The following is a 23048-nucleotide window of genomic DNA, read 5'->3' as shown; positions in this document are numbered from 1 at the left end:
AAAATATTTATTTGTAATCTCTATTATGATGGTGGTGGGGGGGGGGGGGTGTCTATATATTGTCTTGCACCACCAAGTATAATACATTCAAACCGCCTCTGTAAGGCATGTCTACGGGCATGGGCGGATAGGACTACCGGGCAACCTGGCATTTTTCGGTGAGCCCCCCTTCGTATTTCGGTAATGGGGCCCTTTAATATCATGTATTTTTAAATTTTTTTCATGCTTTATTAGATTTTCCGGTAGGCCAAAATTGGCCTATTCACCCATGTCTACGGGGCATGGCCTGCGAAATTTGATCCAACTAAGGTACATTATAAATTGCGGTACATAATATAATTTTTTTATTGTAAGTTACTGATTTCGTATTTAGTTTTTTGATTTTCATCACGTGGACTGCTTGATAATTTATACTTTCCTTGTTACCATTGATAATAGAAGTATATTATAAATAAAACAACGGTTAGAATTATAATAATATATTAATATACATCAAGAAAATTTGTAGTTTTAAAAATATTAAATACAATTCCATAATATAACATACCTAGGTAGTTATTTATTTACCTGATAAAAGAAATTGGTTTTTATTCCTAATAAAAAACGTACAACTTATTTGTATATTTTTTGTTACTTCTTTCTCTATAATATGTAGAATAGAAAGATTTGTAAAACGTTCTTGATACATAGAAGTTCTCACCCAAGTCTTTATTCTTCGTATAGCCTAAAAAGATCAATCGCAAGTCGAAGAGCTGACAGGTAAAGTAAGTTTGAAGCATTTTATAGACATTTGGAAAAATATCTTTTTTTATTGATGTTTTCAAATCGTCAATAGTCAAATCATGTTTGATTTTATTTATAAAATTTCTGGCAATAGTCATTTCAGATTTAATATAAAATGGAAAACATTTTAGAGGGGGATTTGCGGATATCGGGGGGGGGGGGGTAAGCCCCCAAGATCCCCCCCCCCCGGATATCCGTCAATGTATACCACTGTTGTGCATGACCTGCGGATGAAGTCTGGACACGCCTTTGCCATACAGTATGGCTATGGCATAAACTATAAAGTATATAATGTATTGAATAACCATATAATATTTAATAGGTACTTAATTAATTATAATTTCAAAATTACAAATTGTATTCATTTTTTTTTTAACTATAATATAATAATACATATCAGTAACAATTTAGGAATAATGATCTAATATGTACCATAAATGTTGTACTAAATACTTCATCCTATGTAAGTTAATAAAAAAAAATAAATATATATAATATTCTAATCTAAAGATTAATGTGAAGTGTACAACAAATAAGTACCTAGGTATATATACATATTTTTTTCTTGGAATTGGTAATACTTGCTTAAGAATTAGTTATCCAAATATTTATTATTATATAAACTAATAAACTTTGTAGCCTATTATTACTTCATAAGTCAACAACTATTCAGTATAAGAGCATACCAAAATTAGTAATGATAAGTATATTTATTAGTTCATCTTAGTTATTCAGTTTTAATACAATGTTTAAAAATTTACCTTAACACAGTTTTGGCTAAAACAAAATGGGTGTGAACAATTTACAAATTATATTTGATAATCCAACTGCAGTATTTACCCCTGGTGAAATAATTACTGGCAAAGTTTTAATTATTGTTAGCGATTCTGTTAAAATAAAAAGTAGGTAAAATAAATCTTTAGTAATTGGGTGCATAACATAAAAGTTTTATTATGTTTCAGAAGTGAAATTAAAATTTCGAGGAGAAGGTAATGTGTTGTGGAAAGAACATAATCTTATGACCCGAAGAAATAGTAAGAATGGAAATAGAAGGCATAGCCTTACACATAATAAGACTAAAACTGAAAGATATACTGCAAAAGAAGAATATTTTAATCACAAAATAATATTGGCAGGCGGGGAAGGTGAGTTTTTCACTTAATCCAGTTGATGGTTAAATATTTGATATTTAATAACAAATATTATATGAACAAATCTCTTATTTGAACGATTTATCCCAAGATTGCAATAAAACACGGTATCCTTCAGTATTTCTGTATATTTTTCTCTTAAAAATCATACATTTCTGTTTATTTTTTAATGTTATAAAAATGATAACTATGTACTACTTTTTTATAATAAATTGTATATAAATTGCTATTTCTTACATTTAATTTAAGCCTTAGCATTTATAAATGTTATATGTAATAATTGAGGTTTTTTCCAATAAAAAATAAATATGTTTGTGTTTTTAGGAAAATTACTTTTAAAAGAAGGGGAATATATTTATCAATTTAGTGTTTCTTTACCAGAACACTTACCAACAACATTTGAAGCAGAGTACGGGCGTATACAATATACAGCTAAAGCAGTAATTAGTATACCTTGGGATATTAAGAAAGGTAAAGAAATTGAATTTCAAGTTATTTCTGCCTTAAATTTGAATGATGAACCATCTTTAGCTGTAAGTAAAAGTTAAAACATGCTTAATATTATATCTTTGAGGATTTAATATAATAGCTGTAATATTGAGACTAAAGTTTAGTTTAACTATGTCCACGAGAAATTAAAAACATATTACTAGAACTTATGTTTTTTATAGAGTTAAAAATGATGTTTCAATTAGGATCACTTACCTATGGGTATAATATTGTGATTAATGAACGAAAATTACTAGCCATTGAAAACGGCAGTTATTAGGGATTCACATTTGGCAATATGTTTAATACAACAACATAATTAATTAACAAATATATATTAATTTTTATTAATACAACTTTTATGCTCAACCCGAATCTAACTTTAAAACAAATTTTGAGTAAAAATTTCTGATACTCAATGCACCAAATAGCTTTTGGTGTTATACTCCAAGTAGCACCCTAGACCTCATATTCGTATTTATGATCTCGGCCTAGATTACCACTGATGGGCACATTTTTCAATCTAATCTTGTTATAATGTAGAACTCTTTCATAATTTTAGTGAGTTATAAAAAGAATAACAGGTCCTTAATTAATTTTGCATGTTAATTTTACCACTCAATTAGCCTCAAATAGCCCAAATAGCTTTTTTAGAGCCGAATGAGCTGTGTGATGATAAATCAAGCAGTCTTCTTTCATTATATAATATATTAAAAAAATACAAAATTATAAAATACATAATAGTATTACCTATGTACATGTTGTTGAATATAGTTATATATTTAATGTATAAATAAAATATACATAGTTACCTATTCATATATTATATGAGAATACAATACATAATAAGTGTTTGTGTACATTTGAATACTTGTAAATAAAAACATCGTAAAATAATTCCTTAAAATGTAAACATTCATTTAATATGTTTAGTACACATATTATCAAATAGCCTAATAACTATAATAGTAAATGAAAAAATATTAAATATTACAGCAAAACTATATTCAATGCAATAGCTCCACATCAAATAAAATAATAAAATATGATAAATTACAATAAGTTTGATTAGACATAGTTTTTTGTGTGCAACTTTTAATATTATCCTTTCAGGAACCTAAAATACTAGAAAGAGAGAAGTTTTACTGTTGCTGTTGTTGCAAGTCAGGACCAATGACAATGATTGTCTATGTTCCTCATACTGGTTTTGTTCCAGGACAATCTATACCAGTTACAGTTGAACTGGATAATAACAGCAATATGGATGTAGATTCTGTTATAATAAAACTGGAAAGAGTAATAATTTTCTCATAATAAAAAATTATATAAGATAATAATTACTGATTTTAAGAATATTGTATTCTATTTTATAGTTACTGAAATTTAAAGCACGATTCCCAAGTAGTAAAACAAAGTGTAAAACATTTACGATTGTAAATGTATGTGTGGATGGTGTTGAAAAACACTCTTCGAAAACCCGCGTGGAACAAATTCAAATTCCAAATAATTTAATAATACCAAATTTAAAATATTGTGGAATTATAACTGATACATATTTTCTACATGTAAATACATCATATACTGTTATTTTATGGGAATAGTTTTAATTGATTTGTTTTCTTTTTGTTTTAGATTGAGGCTTGTGTAAGTGGAGGTTATAATATAAATGAAGTAATTTCTACTAACATAGTATTGGGAGATATCCCAATGATAATACCTACCGCCACTCATCAATTTGATTATTCTTTTCTACCATCAAATCAATGTAACTTTTCAAATGAACCAATTCTAACAAATCATCTTCCGGCTAAAGATGTTACTGAGCTAATTTCAGTTCCTGGATATGCTCAACAAGTAGTTCCAAGTAATCAATTATATTAACTATAATAAAGAAAACTGGCATTTAAAATTTTGCTTTAGTGCAAAAAATGTCTATCAAAGAGCCTGCATAGTAATATAGTATACATGTATTATACAATATTCATATTAAATATATTATGATATCATGTACAAACAATATCGTAGACGAACCAAAATAAACAATTTAATGAAGTACAAGTCTTATATAGATACTTAAGTTTAAATATTTTAATTGTAAAAGAAAAAAGATGACCCAAAGAACATTGATAGTTTTTCTAATAATTGTCATCGCCGAGGATAGAATTTAATTCATATTATTTTATGAACATTGAATACAATTATTATAACAATTCATTTTTAGATTTGTATAAATATATACCTAGTTCCAGTTCCTTCAGTATCTTAAATTTTGTAAGTAGGTATTAATTTTTTGAATGTAATATTTGAAATCGCAGATACTACAAAAATTTTTAATTATATAATACAGTGTTATGATTCCTATGTAATATAATATTTAACTTGTTTTTAAATTTAACTTTAAAATTTAAAATAATATATACAATATAAATAATAATAATACTACTACATAACATAATTTATTGTGCTTATTATCTATCTATATAACCTATTATTGAAGTTGTTAATATTTATTTTATATGACATCATAAAACCAATATCTTAGTTTTAATATTATATTTTTATCATAGTATAGTTTTTATTGTTGATCATTTTTATTGACATACCTAACTATTTTTTACTAAATAATATATTATACTCTTATTATATTAAAGATAGACAGTAGTGACATCATAAATCATGTTCTTATTATATTGTATTACTAGAGCTAGAGATACAAATTATGTTATGTGTAAATATATGCTCATATTTTAGATATGATTCTTACATGAATAAAAAACCTACTGTTTACATAATATGTTGAATAGAAATCAATTGTTTGTAATGGTTTATATGATTAATATTATTAATATTAAATAACTTACTAATGACTCTTTTGACACTTCTTAATAAAAAAAAAAAAAAAAAAAAAATGTATACTACTTTGTTTATTTAATTATATCCATAAAATGTTTGAATAGCGGAATCAGAGATGAACTGTAGAGAATGCTAATATCATGAAAAAGGCCTTTTTCAGGATTTTTAAAGTTTCATGTATAAACAAGTCACAGAATTGTTTAATTATTAGATAGGTACATAGGCAAACTTAAGTGCTTTTAACATTTGAAGTTATTTAGAAGTCAGCGATAATTAGAGAATGATTTGCAATATAATCCAAAGATATTTAGTAGATAGCTATTAAAGTCAACATAACAAAATTTCATGATAATTATTGACCATTGATCTTAAATAGTTTTTTATATATATATATATATATATATACATATATATTAAAGGGGTTGAACCCAAATCAAAATATGTTAGAATTAACCAAACAATTTTAAAATTTGTAAAAAGTAACAACAAAAAAATGAAAAAGATAATTATATTGAAGTTATATAATAATACTATAATAGTAATATTAAAAATACTTATAAGTTATAATAGTAAAAATAAATCAAATGAGGAATGATGGGTCTTAAATTTGGCTAGCATCAACATTCTGAGTCGATTTTTTTTTAGAACATATGTAAAACAAAATAAGAATAGAAAATAAATGAAAATGGCAAAAGTTCCAAGAATGGATTTAGTATCAACCCTTATATTCAGCCAATGAGTTTATTAAACAAATAGCCGCAGGAAATAATCATGTGATGGATATTCAGTTCTTAAAACAAAAGCACAGCACTAGAGGAATTTTTACCAGACACTCTAGCTGACACTTGTCAGTTTAGTGCTAGAATCCCAGACTACTGTACCAGTACCATACTTCAAGACAAAAGAAACAATTGAAAATTTGAGAGATTTAATAGAGACAGAGTACTTAAAACCAATGCAAATGAGGTTTACTAAGCATAACAGTTTAAGTGCATTAGAGCACTAATAGTTGATTAGATAAATTCTTGCTAGTCTTGAATGGATGATTCACATTTCCAATCATTTAGTCATTGTTTGTATAATAATTTAGATCACAGTTGATTTAATTTTCATCAGATATTCAGATCAATAGTTAGCTTTCACAGAATAAATTAAATACCTAATATCTGTACGAAATTACAATGGGTGTGCAAAATGTACAGATAATTTTTGATGATCCAATAGCAGTATTTACGGCCGGCCAAACTATTACTGGACGGGTTTTAATTGTGATTAGTAGTTCAGTAAAGATCAAAAGTAAGTGCATTATAAGTAGGATCCAAATTTGTAGGTACTCTAAAAACCTCAGAAATATGCATTTATACTCTTATTTTATAAGAATATACCTAATAAAATAAAAATTTTAGAAAAAAAATCTACTAACATTTTTTTTTATTTCATTATTTTTTTATATGATTACATAAAATTATATTATATTAATGTGATTCACTTATGGAATTTTAAATATAAATAAATAAAATGGAATGAAAATTACACACACTCGTATTATGAATAAAATGAAGAAACAAATACGACAAACATATTATGATTCATGAAAACCTACCCAATAACCAGTGTTGGGTAGTAACGTAACGAAAGTAATGCGTTACTTTGCTTGTAACGCGCCTCACGTTATTTCATTAGAATTATTTCCAAGTTACAAAAATGTAATGGAAATTACTTTTGATAAGAAATTTCTATTGAATAACGCGTTACAGTTTCGAATTATTAAGTACCTACATTTTGCGAATTGAAAAAAAATGTGTCTATAATGCAGGTATTATTATGTTTACCAATCTAGTATAGCAATACATTATATATATTTATTAAAGCTCCTTATACAGCTGATCTCACAATTTTGAATTGAATGACATTAGTGAAGAATTTTTTTATTAAATACAACACAGCTTTACCATCCAGTGCTTCTGTAGAGCTAGTAACATTATTGCCAGGCACAGTGATAATATAAGAAATATAAAAAAAATGTTTTTTTTTTTTTTGTAACGAGAAAGTAATGAGTTACTTTTCAATTTGAAAAGTAAAGTAATTTCATTACAATTTTATTAGAGTAATGAATAACATAACTTTATTACATTTCTCTCTAAGTAACGAGTGAAGTAATTTTATTACTTTTTAAACCTAATTTATCCAACACTGCCAATAACAGATTACTGCTTGTCCGATAGGTCTTAGATAAGATAAGAAAACGGCTCAGTCAAATTATATGGACTTATAAATATAACTATAAATACATTATTTTCATTAATATAAAGAAAATATTACATACTATACTATAATAAAAAATTATAAAATACAGAAATATACAAAAATATGCAAAATAAAACTTTGTATTTCAGATCTATTGACTATAATTTAAACTTGTAGCTTACCTGGCTAGTTTTTAGACTGTTTAGAAAAATCATACAAATGAATATAAATCCAGGACCTAATAACCTAATAATAAGATAGCAAGTGGTAGACTAGTAGATGTTACAGTAGTTTTTAATTTTTTATAGATATAAAATTGAAATTCCAAGGAGAAGCTAATGTTAGGTGGACTGAAACCAAATCTCAAACTGATAATAATAATCAAAGACAAAACCATTCAGTTAGTTAGTCTGCAAGAGAAGAATATTTTAAAAATAAATATTTTCTGGTAGTTGCAAAGGGTGAGATATTTGATTTATTATTATTTTATATTTTTATAACAAATTTACAGTTTTAGTACTTACACCCAAGTATGGTAAACCTTTTACTTTTTAATTAATTTTAAATACTACTATATTACTTAACCAGAATATTATATAATTCATATCCGCAAATATTTTCTCTCTAATCAGGGAGATATATTGTTGAGAATTGTTAAAATATATTACAATTAATATGTAGTATTTAAGGAAGTTTTTATATTATCTTTAAAATAGTTCTAACCTAAAATGTTATAATTATTATTAACTAAATAATTTATTAAATGAAATAAAAATATTTTGCGCTTCTTCATCCAAACACATGCTATAGGTTTATGACATGAAGTTTTAATCTTATATTTTTACATTAATTAATTTATACTTAATAATTATTTTTAAGGTGAATCACAATTAGAAGTCGGTGAATACATCTATCCATTTAATTTTTGTTTACCACACGAATTACCATCAACATTTAAAGGTGCTCATGTAAGTATATTTTATATAGCAAAAGTCAAAATTAATAAACCTTGGAGAATCAATATAGAAAAAGAAATAATGTTTGAAGTAATTCCTCCAATACATTTAAATAATGAACCATCATTAGCTGTAAGTATACTATTTTATTCTGAAATTATACATACTAATAAGTAAATAATTCCATTCCGATATATGTCTGAGTCATTATTCAATTTTGGGGTCCACTTGTAATACATTATATAATTTTAGTTTGATGATCAAGTGTCTAAGCATAAAACGACCATCTTCCAAAATGTGGTCTACCACCATTTAAGGTACTATCTAATTATACAAATGAGAATAGTATATCACTTACACTGTTTCAGATGTACTTCTACGTTCTTATATATTATTATTAATTGTTAGTATGATGGTAACCATCCAATTTTAAAAATTCCTGGCTCGCATTATTTTAAACTTATACATATCGTTAAACAAATAGCTGAAAAAAGTCATAAATTTGACAAGGATATCCATCTCCTCTTTATAGATTTCAAAGCTGCTTACGATTCAATTAATAGAAATAAAATATGGAGTTTAATGTGCGATTTGGGTATACTTTAAATGCTTATGTGACTAATCTGGGCACGTGTACAGAGATGAAAGTGCAAAGTGAAGTTTGGAAACACGATATCGGAAGACTTCAAGGTAGTGAACTATGTTATTCAATGCAGTGTTGGAGTCAGTCATCAGAGATACCTTGGTCACAACTTAATAGAGTAAAAATCAGAGTTGACAAACAATTAGTATTGGCTGCATATGCAGATGATATAGTCATAATGGCAGAAGATGAAGTTAATCTAAAGAATATTACAAGAAATCTACTGGACATGGAAGGAAAATAGAGTTAACAATAAACGAGGATAAGACAAAAAAACAAAATACCTTGCCATAATTAGAAATAACAAAAGAGTAGAACACTTGGATATACATAGATGACTACAAACTTCAAATATTTAGGGGTGGAAATTAATAAGGACGCCAACAGCCATAACAAAATAAATATACGATTAGCAGCAGCAAACAGATGCTATTTTGGATTGGTACCTCTATTTAATTCAAAGATTTTGTTATAGAAATCAAAAATAACACTTTACAAAGTATTAGTGAGACCAGTAGCCATTGTATGCATGTAGTGCGTGAGCTATAACAAAATCGGACAAACTCAAATTGGCGATTTTTGTAAAGAAGATATTAAGAAGAATCTATGGACCCAAAAATTACAACGAAGGAGATATGAGATAAACTTGATAAACCAAGAGATTAAAGACCTGTATGGAAAAGCGACCATCAATGGTGTGTTAAAAAGTAGTAGATTGAGATTTGCAGCACACGCGTGGAGATTAGTGAAAATAATTATAAAAAAAGACAAGTTATAAAATGGAAACCAAATACAAAAATATCAAGAGGATGCCCCAGACAAAAACGGAAGGATAGAGTCGACAAGGACTTAGAAAAACTTGGAATTGAGAACAGAGTTGAACTGGCTAAGAAAAGAGATTAGTGGAAACAAGTGGTTGTTGCGGCAATGGGTCTAAATGGATTGTAAAACGCTAAATAGATAGATAGTAGTCAAGTTTATCTTTTATATTTCTAAGATGGATATTAACATCTATTTATTCTATTGCGTACATTTTTAGGAACCTAAGACAGCATTAGAAGAAAAGTTTTACTGTTGCTGTTGGTGTAAATCCGGTCTAATGACATTGGTTACCTATATACCTTATAGTGGTTTTATACCTGGACAATATATACCAGTTACAGTTGAATTGGATAATAACAGCATTGCCGATGTGGATATTATTAAAATAAAACAAGAGATAGTATTAATTTCCTCACATTATCTTATTTATAATATAGAGATTTTATGAATTTGTAATATTTTTTACTTTGGAATTTAAAGCACAGTTTACTAAAATAAAACATGAACACTATAAGATTGTAAATATGTACATAGATGGTATAGAAAAACACAAATCGAAAACCAGGGTGGAACAACTTCAAATTCCGAATGGTTTGAAAATACCCAATTTAAAACATTGCGGAATTATAACCGATGAATATTTTCTAAATGTAATTTTTAAATAGCATAATTATTGTTTTCAGCAAATAATTGAATTAATATATTTTTTTGTTTTTGTAGGTTGAGGCTCGTGTTAAGGGAGCACATTTAAATGAAGTAGCTTCTATTAAAATAAAATTGGATAGTACACCATTGACAATAGTTAGCAATTTTCATCAATTAGGTTATTCTTTTCAACCATCAATCAAATCAATGTAACTTTTCAAACAAACAAATTCTAACAAATCTTTTTTCCTCTGTAGGTTCTAATGAGGCAATTTGTATTCCTGGATATGCTCAACTGGCAGTACTAAGTAGCCAATTAAATACTGTGCATGTACCTCACAATGCACCTTTTCACAATCTAGAAAGTGGGATGAAATTTGTACAAAACATCCAACTATCTGAATTCCAAGATCCACCACCACCATACCAATTTTCAGAAGATCCAGAAACATTGTATGCGATTACTTTAGCTTCTATTAAGAAATTTTAGATGCAAACCTAGAACTAACGGATTAAAAATGGTGGCAGAGACCACAGTCTACATTGATATATAAATCAAAATAATTAAATACAACTAAGAACATAAATTAAAAAAAAATAGGTATAAGCCATTGACAGAAATATTGTGAAGTTAAAAAATGATAGGTTCATTATAATTTTATTAATTTATACAAGATTTAATTATAATTGTACTAAATATTTCTCTTTTTTTTTACCTTTAGATACATAATCTCTAGATATTGTATCAAAAGATTGTCTGGAGGCGGACTTTTTGAATAATACATTTAAAAACCTGCGTTGGTTAAAATTTCACATGAAACTTTTTTGTAGGTTTTTACTGATTTCTAAACATGCCATTTCTCAATGGTCTTAAATTAGGATCATGTAAGCTTTACAAATGAGTCACTAAGATTATAAAATTATTAATTATGAATGAATTGAATAACATTTTACAATATATTTAATGATAGTTAAAATGTCTATTAACATAGAAAATAAATTAATTGAATTAACTTATGTTTCCAAACATAAACATATGTTTAATGAAACTTAGAAAATGTTTTGGACCCACTTATACATGGGAAATTACTCAAAACTAGCACCTAAAATTTTTTTGCTTTCCGTGGTTAACAAAGTTGACACGTGTCGTGAATACTTTTTTACGAAACAGTGGGTCGCAAATCAAAATGGTTGAAGACCACTGCTATAGGTATACTACGTATGTACAATAAATGTTGTCACATTTAAAATGTAAAGCAATTATTATTGTGTATTGTGTATACAGTGTGATCACGATTTATGGTAACACTAAATATCTCAGGTGCATGACCTTGTATTAAACTGACGTTTTCGGGAGGTGTTAGGGAGTACCTAAATACATATTTTTGGATAAATTTCAAATTATTAACACTTTTGGTGTGCTGAAAATAGAAAAAAACTGTTGATACAAAAAATGCTCAAAAAAAAAATAATCTATCCGAATATGTAGAAAAAAAATAGTGTTTCTATTTAAAAAAATGTATATGTATATGTATATGTGCGCATGCGCACACCAAAAGTGTTAATAATTTGAAATTTATCCAAAAATATGTATTTAGGTACTCCCTATCACCTCCCGAAAACGCCAGTTCAATACAAGGACATGCACCTGAGATATTTAGTGTTACTATAAATCGTGATCACACTGTATACTATATATGTAGTTATTAGGTAATTTATTACTACTTCCATCGGTTTTTTTTCCACTTCCCCAATAAAATTCAATCGGTTATAAGGATCAATTTCTGCTGGTCACAATATGAGTCTTATAAGCGATGTCTACTTATATATCAATCAACAAATATTTGAGTACATATTATTATAATTTATATTATTAACTTATTTACTTGTATTGAATACTTTCTTACAATTCATTTTATTCATCTTTCTATTAAAATTATGTGGAATTGTTGAAAGAATTAACTTAATCTTATATTTTTGCATGATACAATATTGAAATAATGATTAATTGATTAATTTACATTTATTTTAAATAATAAAACCCACATCAATAAATTCATTCATCTTGAGAATTGTTTTAAAACTGGATACATTAATTGATGGTTATTTAATATTAGCTAATGTTATGCTATGTTGATTAGTAAATATTATAGGTTATATATAACACAAACAAGTTTCCATATAGTAATACAATTGAAAATTATTTACTATTAAATTAATATTTGAATACTGCTAAAATATTTTACAAAAAAAATAAAAAATATTTGAGTATTTTAAATACTATTCAAATACTTTTTAATAAAACTGAAGAAATATACTTGTATATTAAAAAGTTTAAAAACAGCTCTATTTTAAAATAATTTTAACATTTTAGAATTTGTATGTTTTAAGTCCATTCCAAAAGAAAATACACTGAACAATGACCAGTTTCCATTAGCAACATGTATCTTCCCTATATAGGTTATAGTATAACTGCATTGGTACTAGGTAGTGATCGGTAGAAGCAGTAAAAGGTGTCTTTTCTTTTGGAACAGTGTGTAGGTACTGTAATTTGCAGTGTTGAATTGACTGATAATGAGTCTTTTTCATACCAATCTGATAGGAATTTTATTGATTTTAATAATATAATCTACACATCATTATATGCAATGTGTTGGTAAAAATAATAAATATTTATTTAATTAATAGTAATAAATAATAAATATAAATTATAGTGATTATTAATTACTGTGCATCATCCAGTGTTTCCAATTCATTATAATTTCTTATAGTTTACATTGTTAAATTATAGTAAACACCTTAGGTGTATTATGATGATTTTAATAGATTTACTGCTAAATGAATGAACTAGTTAAGGTTATTTAATGCTCAGACATATCTTTAACTAGTTCTTAATATAATGCACATTGATTTAATTAAATTTATAACTCCAACAATATTGATTAGTTTTAAAATATTTTTATTTACAATTATTTATTTTCTATCTGTGTCTAAGCAAAATAATTCAAACACATTTTAGGATATCATAAAATGGTTTTTTGAAAATAAGAAACAATAATTCAACCAAATATGACTATACACATATGCTTTCACTAATAAATATAAATAATCAATCATGTAATATAATATAAAAATTATAAATGTGAAGTTAAAAAAAATTAACATTCAACAAATTACAGCAAATGTTGTCACTAATATATACATACATACATACATACATACATATATATATATATATATATATATTATATCTATTATGTTTTGTTTAATACACATAAAACACAACAATTATAATAATATTAAATTCAACTAAATCTACATTGGATGATATTTTGTATACATTTTATTTCATTTCTCTAATATTTAGCCCATTATGGTATTAAAAGCATAAAATATACATTAAAATAATGAATTCCAGTTTCATAATCTTAAATAATATATATAATGTATAGTGTAGATAAGTAAACATAATTTAAATATGTATTATAATGAAAAAAAAAAAAGACAACAGTTTTAACAATCAATAGGTAAAATGGAAATTTACCAGTTAGGTAGAAAACAAGCATTATAATGCCTGCTAATATAATATATACTAAAAGTATTTGATAAGTTATTAATTACAATTGAGACTCAGATGATTTAAGACAATGTAGTTGAAATATATTATATAAATTCACATACATATGAATTCATATATACATAAAATACCTTTTGAAATAACTAATTGTCAATAATTAAAAGTCATCAATTATTGTAATTATGTGATAGGCATTTATAAATGGTTCAAATAAAAAAATGAATGGTTAATTATTATTAATTGAATGTATTTTTTTATCTTTATGTATTCAACAGTAAACTCATATTGTACTAAAATCATACCTGTATTTACTAGAAAAAGACTAGGAATTATTTGTATTATTCACCGCTGGTAAATTTTGATCATGATCAGTTTCCATAGGTTCAACATCAGCAGATGATGATGACAACCGTTGATCACGTAAGTTTCTGGCTGTGACAGATGAATAAGTAGACATACCTGATGCTGCAGCTGGAGTCTGTGTAGCTGATGATGATGACACAATTGGCAGTGGTAAACTAATATTAAGTTGTGTAGGCCACTCAGTTGATGTAGATGCCATATCAAAATCATTCATTCCCCATACTGGATCAGCATTATTACGCGGATTACTACGAGCTCTATAATAATATAAATATTAAATAAATAAAATCAATTAATATTATTTAAAAAAAGTAAAGATATCCAATATAAATAATTAAGATTACCAGATTTAAAAATTATGTTAAAATCTTAAATACATTAGTATAAAATTCATTCAACTATGAATAAAAATTAACAATAAGACAAATATATATATATATATTTCATACCTAATAAGGGCTGCTAAATTTGGTCCAACGCCTAAACTGATTCCTAATGGATCTGTATTAATTGAATTTAACCCATCATCTGCTAAATATTTACGACAAATTGGACAGGTACCATGCTAAACAACAATTAAAATAACAATATTAATAACACAATATATCATACATATTATATTTAAAAGGGTATGCATGATCACTTATTGAATACCCAGTTTTACAAGTACCTAATAACTAGGGATCGACTAATCGCATTTAGTAAATGCAGAATTCATATGAATCCTTACTTGAAACATTTTGTATATCAAATCATAAATTTTCTTTATACCAATTTTTTTTTCTAAATAAAAAAAAAAGCTATTGGCATGTGCTAAGTCACTAAGATTTTTAATTTACAAAATAGTTTATACTGTGAAAAATATTGGGCCTCTGATTTAGAATACATTTTTAAATATTACAAGAAATGTGCCTTATATTTTAATTTAATTTATCAGTTATCATATTTAACAACTATCATTTTAAAAATAATCACAAGATAATTACCAAGTTGTATTTTTAATTTTAAAATTGGAATATTTAAATGTAACTCTTAAAAATAAAAAACTCTATTAACTTTTATTACTTATCCAGCCTTTGCTGAGCTACTGCTGATAAGAGGACTAAGTCTAGGAAATGCATCAATAATTTAATAAATAAATATGCATAGAGTAGGATTTGATACCATGACTCAATAAATATCATTAGGTAAAACTGAAATACAATCAACTTAGGAACCACAATTTAATTAATTTAACCTTGATGCTCTCCTATAAATGGATCATTGTATACATTTTATGATTGAGGAGAAAAGTAGTGACCACTTAATATAAAATGACATAATCACAGATTATATAAAACCAGATAGTACATTCTAAGTTTTCCAAATCAAGTTATGTAATTCTAAAAAACGTAAGAAAATCAAAACTTACCTTAAATCAATATTACCATTTATTTCTCATATACCCTACTACATTGAGGTAGGTTAAATTTATCAGTAAATTCAGAAAGGCAACATCTGGTTTTATATCTGTTCTGTGATATAATGGACTGAAAATAAAATGGTGAGCAAGTAACACGGGGCACCTCCCAAAAGGTTCCTCAGAATATTACTGTTCATTTAAAATTTTCAGCACTACCAATGATTTTATCTCGCGTCACATTTTATATCCTAGTCATGTCTTATACTGGTGGCATTGTAAACTTTCAGTGCTCAGTGCGACCCAATCCTTGTATATACATTTGTGGCTACTGATAAGCAGCTCATTTCCAGTTCACTTTATCATAGTCCGCTGTGGTGACCAACACAACTTAAAAATAAAAATAAAATAAAAACTTACCAATTCTAACCAGGGTGTAATACAATCTTTATGAAACATATGGTCGCAAGCTAATTTCATTACTTTTTCATCAATAGTAAAATCTTCCCAACAAACAGAGCATTGGAGTTTCATATCTAAGAATTAAAATACATATTTAATTCTAGGTGGAGCTTATTCATTGGTCAATTTAAATTTAAAAAATAACTATTTATAATTAATGTAATATTTAAGTCTATGATCAATAATTTGATTAACATATTTATCATGTCAATCAAAGTGACTTATAACTTATAAATCACATCAAAATATGACTAGATATGTATTTTTACCTAAATGTTCTTGACCAATAAGTGCTGTAGGTATTTCTTGTATTTTCTCTTTTGTTAATGGAGGAGGTCCAGCTCCATCAATCTGATTTAATAACTGTGACACAATTGAATCTAATCCATCTCTTCCCCAAACGTAGTCACCAGGATTACCGAGTAAAAATCTACTGCTGAAATTTTAATACACAAAAGGTATAGCTGTGATACAAAAAAAAAATTTAGTATAATTCACTTACACGGGACTTCCACTCGATCGAGCATAATCAGCAAAATTTACAATGACATCTTCTACTAAATTTTCAATTGTCCCACCACCTGAACTACGCCGTGGGCCTCTGAAATAATACATATTTTTTAGATTATTGATGAACTCTCAACCATGATTTCATAGACATTATTGTTTATTTTATTATGTTTGTTAACAAGTTTAATTATTAAAAGTACATCCTTTAATACAACATCTGTTTTATAAGAAGGATATATTTGCAAATTTTTTTAGACTGAAATTATATCAAAATAGCAATAAATTTAATTGCAGACTAAAAGGAAATAAAAATGTATAGTGTTATTTTTTCCTTGTATGGCTGTCTCGTCTTTGTAAATGTGCACATGCTTTGCAGCTCGTGTAAGTTTTATGTGATTGCTGTCAGATTTAATTATATTGGTGTTAATTCTTAACACAGATAGTTGACTGATAATCATATGTTAGTATTTATAACTATTATGCCTTACATGGTAAAATCAGCTACATCATTTAAAGTAATAGACCCAAATAATCCATGTTTTGTATGTGACGCACAGAATTCAAAGTGGAAGATCAAATTAAGGCACAATATGAGCCCTGTTAATGGTTATATTATCTAATTACAATATAACCACTTTAAACGCAACTCTAAGTCTTGTTGATTTTTTAAAATCTAGAGCCTCGTATTTCATATATATATATACAGGATGATTGATTTATCATAAAACACTCATTACTTCAAAAAGTATTGACTTTTTTCAAAATATTTTTTTACATGGTTTCAAGTTGTTAAAAAACCAATGTTTTTATTAAAAAATTATATTTTTAAATATTTTTTATCCTTATCATTTTTTAAGTTTTTACTTTTTTAAATGACAACATAGAGTTTTAATTTCATATTCCAAAGCAGAATATTTTTCGAAGTATTTTGATACATAAAAATCAAATTTGGGGCTAGTAGTTTATGAGTTATAAGTATTTAAAGTTTAGATAAGCGGAGTAGTGGATAAACATTTTGCGAGGTAACCCCGTACCAATCCACTCTGCCAATTCAAACTTTATATACTTATAACTCATAAACTACTAGCCCCAAATTCGATTTTTATGAATCAAAATACTTCGAAAAATATTCTGCTTTGGAATATGAAATTAAAACTCTATGTTGTCATTCAAAAAAGTAAAAAACTTAAAAAATGATAAGGATAAAAAATATTTAAAAATATAATTTTTTAATAAAAATGATGGTTTTTTAACAACTTGAAACCATGTAAAAAAAATATTTTGAAAAAAGTCAACACTTTTTGAAATAATGAGTGTTGTTTGATTAATCAATCACCCTGAATAAAATAACAAATTATATTTGTTTTTTGCATATTTTGTAACTTTATATTGCATTTATAGAGCATATTTTACAGTTTTTATAGGCAAATTATACTGCATAATATTTAGTTGTTTAAGGGCCGTTCTTACAATGTCCGGTTAAGTGTCGGTTAAGACTAACCGGTAGAATTCTATCGGTTAACTCATGATAAATTCTTCCGGTTAGTGTTATCAGGCACTAACCGAGCATTGTAAGAATGGCCCTTAGAGTGTGATAAATAATCATGAACTCTGGTTAAAAGATTATTTAATACTATAAATTATAAAATTCTTATCATCACATTTCAGTATAAAAATATTAAGTAGTATATTTTTTCAAGCTAATTGTTTACAAAGTTTCTTTTAATAAAAAAAAAAAAAAAAGTAGTATATTTTATAATATTGTTACTATTTCACTATTAACATTAGTAATAGGCACAAAAAGTTGAATTAATTTTTGCCAAAATTATTTTGAAAATGTTATTGTCTGTATTTAATATAATAATGTACTAAAAAACTATAAAAATTTTGAATATCCATAAATCATATTTTATATTAATTTTTGTTAAAATTAAAAAGCTTATTTCTCTAATGTGTTCTATCAAGTCAATTTACTTGCAAGTTGTAAATACGAATGGAAATTTGAAAATTAATAAAATTAGACAGTAATAAATTACACAATTGTTTTCCTATAAAAATTGATTATAATACAATTTTTATTCTTAATATACACGGATTAAATTTCTGTAAAAAATTAATAAAATGAGAATTTTTGTATTGACAAATAATCACTAGATGTTAAATAGTTCTAATGAATAAAGCGTAATTGGTAAACTTATTTTTTTTAAACTTCAATATTATTTTGTTTACCTGCCAGGTTGCAACGTCATCACATGAGGACCTCTTGTTGTAAATCTACGCCGACGAATATTTGACCTCCGTCTTCCTCCAACATCCGTTTCTCCTAATAAACCATTAACGTTAACCTAAACATATCATGTTGAAAAATTTAAATTAAAACTGTAGTCATAAATTAATAAAAATCGATTAAATAAGACTCATACATATTTTGTGTATGAAGACAGTATTTAAATTACTTATACCATTTTAAATACAATAACAACTTGATCACATTTTTACCAGTATCAAAACAGTAACTTTATAATACTGATACACAATTTTTTAAAAGCGGGTAAGTCATAGATGTCGCTCTGCTGGACAGTAGGTTACAAGTGGGCTACTGTAATGGATGGAATTAAATTTGAATCCAATGATATTACATCATTGTATACGAAAAATGATTCTGAGCGGAGACGGTTTATCTGTCTAGAATAAATAAATCTTAGATTTAAAAAGAAATTTTTATATGAACTTCAAACTTAAAATGATTTGTGAATTTTTATGATTTTTACGTATGTTGTCAAAATTAAAATTTGAATGCTTGTAAAAAAATTGTGACTATGTATTTCTTTTATTTTTCAACTGCTATTGAAAAAATATTTTAGGAGCCTTGTATTAAATTTTCAAATCTTAAATATTTTATAAAAGGAACATTTTTTATGAATTTCTAGCATAAAATAATTTGCGAATTTTTGTGATTTTTACGTCTTTTGTCAAAATTAAAACTTTGAATGCTTATAAAAAAAAAAATGGTGACTATGAATTTATTTTATTTTTCAACTGCTAACAATATGTTTAGAGTCTTGTATAAAACTTTCAAGCTTTTCTACCCAACAAATACATTTTTATTAATATTAATTTAAAAAAAACTAATAATGATCAAAAATTGCAAACACCTATGAATAGTTCAACTTAAGTCAAAAAATTTTAAATAATTGCATGGTGGATAGAATATACTTATATAAACATTTGATGAAAATTTCATGTATCTATGGTCATTTGTTTTAAAGTTACATCAAACACCAAAATTGATTTTGTCGAAAACTAATTGTGCGAAAATTTCTCGTTTTCCCCATAATTTTTAGTTTGTTTTTCTCGATTATTTAGAAGAATGTTAAGAATTTTTTTACTTTTGACCCCCCAAAGTACCAACTAGATTCACTTTCTGATCGAACGAAGTACTGAAGTCAAAAATCGAAGCATTTTTACTGCCCCAAAACGTGATGACAGACACAAAAAAAATAAAATAAAAAAACACATCATGGTAAAATCAATACATTCATCGCTCCGCTCAGAATCTAATATAATTTATCAGGGAACAATAAGTAAGAGGATGTCAGCGCATTATTTGTTTTCTCTCTCTGACCCACGCGTAACATAGACAAAACGCATTTACGAAGAATAATTTTTTCTATGTCTTTAAGTAATTTTAGAGTAAAACCTTTATATTTATATTTTATTGATATTTGACTTTCAAAATAAACAAAAAAACACTGTACATTTAAATAATGTTTAAGTTATTAAGAGACAATATTTAGACAAATCGATATGTCATTCCCTCAAAAATATTATTTTCTATCTTTTTTGTAATGGGAGGTTTTACTCTAAAATTACTTCAAGATATAGAAAAAATTATTCTGCGTATATGCGTTTTGTCTATGTTACAAGTGAGCCAGAAAGAGAAAACAAATAGTGCGCTGACATCCTCTTAAGTAAAACATACTGGCTTTAAATAAATGACCAACAAAACTGTTAGGTTCAAGGTTGGGCAGTTTTTTTGGTTGTAGGGTAAGTTCAGAATTGTTTTTGTTCCTAACACAATGAAGGAGAAAAAGTTTACAAGGGTAAACAGACAGTTGATATCTGCATAAAAATGATTTATGCGGACAATTGGTCCCCGTCATAACTTTATACATGGACAATTATTGGTCCTTGGTGAATATTTTTTGAATAGACATACGAATAGGTATAATAGTCAATATATATCACAATAAGGTACGAATTATGATGTATTATATAAACTTATAAAGTTTAATACTATAGTTTTGACACAGACTTTTGAATTATTTGTATTCCTTAAGTCTAGCTGTCAAACATCGATGAACACTATCGAGGCTTTATTCTCGCGAGATATATTGATATTATTATTTAATAGAAAATATTAAATAAGTTTTAAAAAAACGTTATTTTGTATTTATTTGTTGAACAATTTTAATTATTTTTACTTTTTATGCAAAAAACAATATTTTATATTAAATTTTTAAGCCGGGGACCAATTTGTCTGGGTAAAAAATTATAATGAAGGCTAATTGTCCACATTCTACGGTTTTTTGCGGGGATCGATTGTCAAAGATCAATCTACAAACAGTTGCAGTCATCAGTCATGAATCATTAGGTATATAGGTAACTGGTATATTTTATTTTGCAAGTATTTTGAATAAACATAGGTATGAGCTGAAAATATAATTATGTATTCATACCTTAGTCAAAATTATTAGTTAAAATTAACAGTATTTACCTAATTAAAATTGTTTAATTATAAAGGCAAAGATAGACATAAGAATGACATGTAACTAGGTTTAAAACTACATTAATCTCTATTACTTATTTTATTTCAAAAAAAAATATTATTAAAATGGAATAACATACCAAAAAGTGGTCACTTGAAAAATCCATATTGTCTTCATCTGGTTCATCGGGAGTTTGTTGCTCTTCAACTTTTTCAATAAAACCCAAATGACAAGTTGGGCATGTAAAATCCTTAAAAAAACATTGAAGCATTACCAGGTATTAATCAATAACTTTGTAGTGAACACATGTAATGGAAAAATTTCAAAACATACATCAGCCACGGCCCCTATTTCCGCATCACAACTGTGGCAAAAATAGCGGTTATCTGCAATACTGTCAATAGGTCTTGAAGCACTATCCATTATAAGTTAGGTATGTATGTGGAATGTGGTCCTACAATAAATAGCAGTTGCCCGTTTTTGGTAATCTAACGAGTAGCTTTCTTGAGAGTACGACAAAATTGACTTTGATCACCAAATAACGTATCAGTCACGCTATAATTGAAATATATTTAAAAGGAATTACTTTTAATAATACGCTATTATGAGAGTTTAGTCAAAAGTATTATACTATAATACTATATTAAATCCTGAAAACTACAATTCGTAGTTTTCTAGTTTGTAGTTTGTACTGATAAGAAGTTAACTTTTTTTAAGCACTCGCAGTCTCGCGTCATCATAAAATCGATTGTTTCCCAAACATATACATAAGCACATTGTATATATACATATGCAAATGAATATAAATGATAAATTTATTCTGTGATATAACATATATTAGTATATTACTATACTACTTATATTGTCAATACTTATTGTGGGGTAAGTAATTAAACTTAAATATTTGTAATAGGCATTGGGCAATTATTACATTTCCTAGATGTAAATTAATTATTCAATAATAATTAATGATAAATGAAACAAGACTACAAGACGTACAAATGATTAAAAATAGTTGCGAGTTTTAAAATAATTTTTAAATAACCAATCAAGTTACTTACCGAATGTTGGGAAAAACATCGATGTTTGTCTCTGATCGCAGTACAAATTACGGCAATTACAGCGACGCCCGGCGACGGTGTTATGATAAATAAAATAGGTATGCCAGCAATATACCGATTTTGAAAAAAATCGCGCATCATCCCTTCACCCAGCCATTTTATCGTGACGAAGTCATTTTGTCGTTTTTCATTGGTCCGCCGTCGCCACAGCTGCTAACGCCGATTACTCCACCACTTGCCAATTGGTCGGTTGATAAAATGCTACGTCACAGAGGTGCGTATTCACGAGTCACTGACATACCTGTTCAATTTATCACA

The 23048-nt window shown here is 26.6% G+C and overlaps 2 protein-coding genes and 1 pseudogene across 5 annotated transcripts; 2 read left to right on the top strand and 1 right to left on the bottom strand.

Moving 5' to 3' along the window:
* The first annotated feature begins 26 nt into the window (after window positions 1–26).
* On the top strand, window positions 27–4878 carry LOC107163236 (arrestin domain-containing protein 3-like). 2 transcript variants are annotated; one of them, XM_089226827.1, is made up of 7 exons: window positions 27–158; window positions 235–309; window positions 1746–1928; window positions 2259–2467; window positions 3537–3719; window positions 3797–3988; window positions 4056–4876. In XM_089226827.1, the coding sequence occupies exons 3-7, from the start codon at window positions 1802–1804 to the stop codon at window positions 4302–4304; spliced, it is 960 nt and encodes a 319-aa protein (XP_089082953.1). In that variant the 5' UTR covers window positions 27–158; window positions 235–309; window positions 1746–1801; the 3' UTR covers window positions 4305–4876. The 2 variants fall into 2 exon arrangements, with proteins under 2 accessions (XP_089082953.1, XP_015366034.2); XM_015510548.2 differs by lacking the exons at window positions 27–158; window positions 235–309 and adding an exon at window positions 1432–1685 and having other exon boundaries at window positions 4056–4878.
* A 1488-nt stretch (window positions 4879–6366) lies between these two features.
* LOC107163055 (arrestin domain-containing protein 3-like) lies at window positions 6367–11956 on the top strand (annotated as a pseudogene). The gene is made up of 6 exons (XR_016191725.1): window positions 6367–6572; window positions 7832–7984; window positions 8403–8611; window positions 10162–10340; window positions 10405–10594; window positions 10665–11956. The product of XR_016191725.1 is annotated as an arrestin domain-containing protein 3-like (transcript).
* Window positions 11957–13240: 1284 nt separating this feature from the next.
* On the bottom strand, window positions 13241–22890 carry LOC107163161 (E3 ubiquitin-protein ligase Iruka). 2 transcript variants are annotated; one of them, XM_015510432.2, is made up of 9 exons: window positions 22731–22890; window positions 22003–22224; window positions 21809–21919; window positions 19130–19245; window positions 16893–16991; window positions 16660–16826; window positions 16349–16464; window positions 14979–15094; window positions 13241–14786 (listed from the first exon to the last, which is right to left on the bottom strand). In XM_015510432.2, exons 2-9 carry the CDS (start codon window positions 22090–22092, stop codon window positions 14489–14491), a joined length of 1113 nt encoding a protein of 370 aa, XP_015365918.1. In that variant the 5' UTR covers window positions 22093–22224; window positions 22731–22890; the 3' UTR covers window positions 13241–14488. The 2 variants fall into 2 exon arrangements, with proteins under 2 accessions (XP_015365918.1, XP_089081265.1); XM_089225139.1 differs by lacking the exon at window positions 22731–22890 and having other exon boundaries at window positions 22003–22412.
* Window positions 22891–23048: the final 158 nt, after the last annotated feature.

Source organism: Diuraphis noxia, unplaced genomic scaffold (assembly GCF_037042655.1).
Source record: "Diuraphis noxia isolate RWA-SAM2 unplaced genomic scaffold, SU_Dnox_SAM2 contig0004, whole genome shotgun sequence".
In the NCBI taxonomy this organism is placed as follows: Eukaryota; Metazoa; Arthropoda; class Insecta; order Hemiptera; family Aphididae; genus Diuraphis; species Diuraphis noxia.
Note: the sequence above shows the minus strand (reverse complement) of the source record. Positions and strands in the feature narration are given on the sequence as shown.

Bases quoted from the DNA above. Each gene is read 5' to 3' on its own strand.
- LOC107163236 (XM_015510548.2), top strand. From the start codon at position 1,571: ATGGGTGTGAACAATTTACAAATTATATTTGATAATCCAACTGCAGTA. The intron at 1,686-1,745 runs GTAGGTAAAATA...ATTATGTTTCAG, and splicing joins CGATTCTGTTAAAATAAAAA to AAGTGAAATTAAAATTTCGA. The intron at 2,468-3,536 runs GTAAGTAAAAGT...TTATCCTTTCAG, and splicing joins ATGATGAACCATCTTTAGCT to GAACCTAAAATACTAGAAAG.
- LOC107163161 (XM_015510432.2), bottom strand. From the start codon at position 22,092: ATGGATAGTGCTTCAAGACCTATTGACAGTATTGCAGATAACCGCTAT. The intron at 19,246-21,808 runs GTATGTTATTCC...TGATATGTTTAG, and splicing joins TTTCAAGTGACCACTTTTTG to GTTAACGTTAATGGTTTATT. The intron at 16,992-19,129 runs GTAAACAAAATA...GTATTATTTCAG, and splicing joins ATGACGTTGCAACCTGGCAG to AGGCCCACGGCGTAGTTCAG.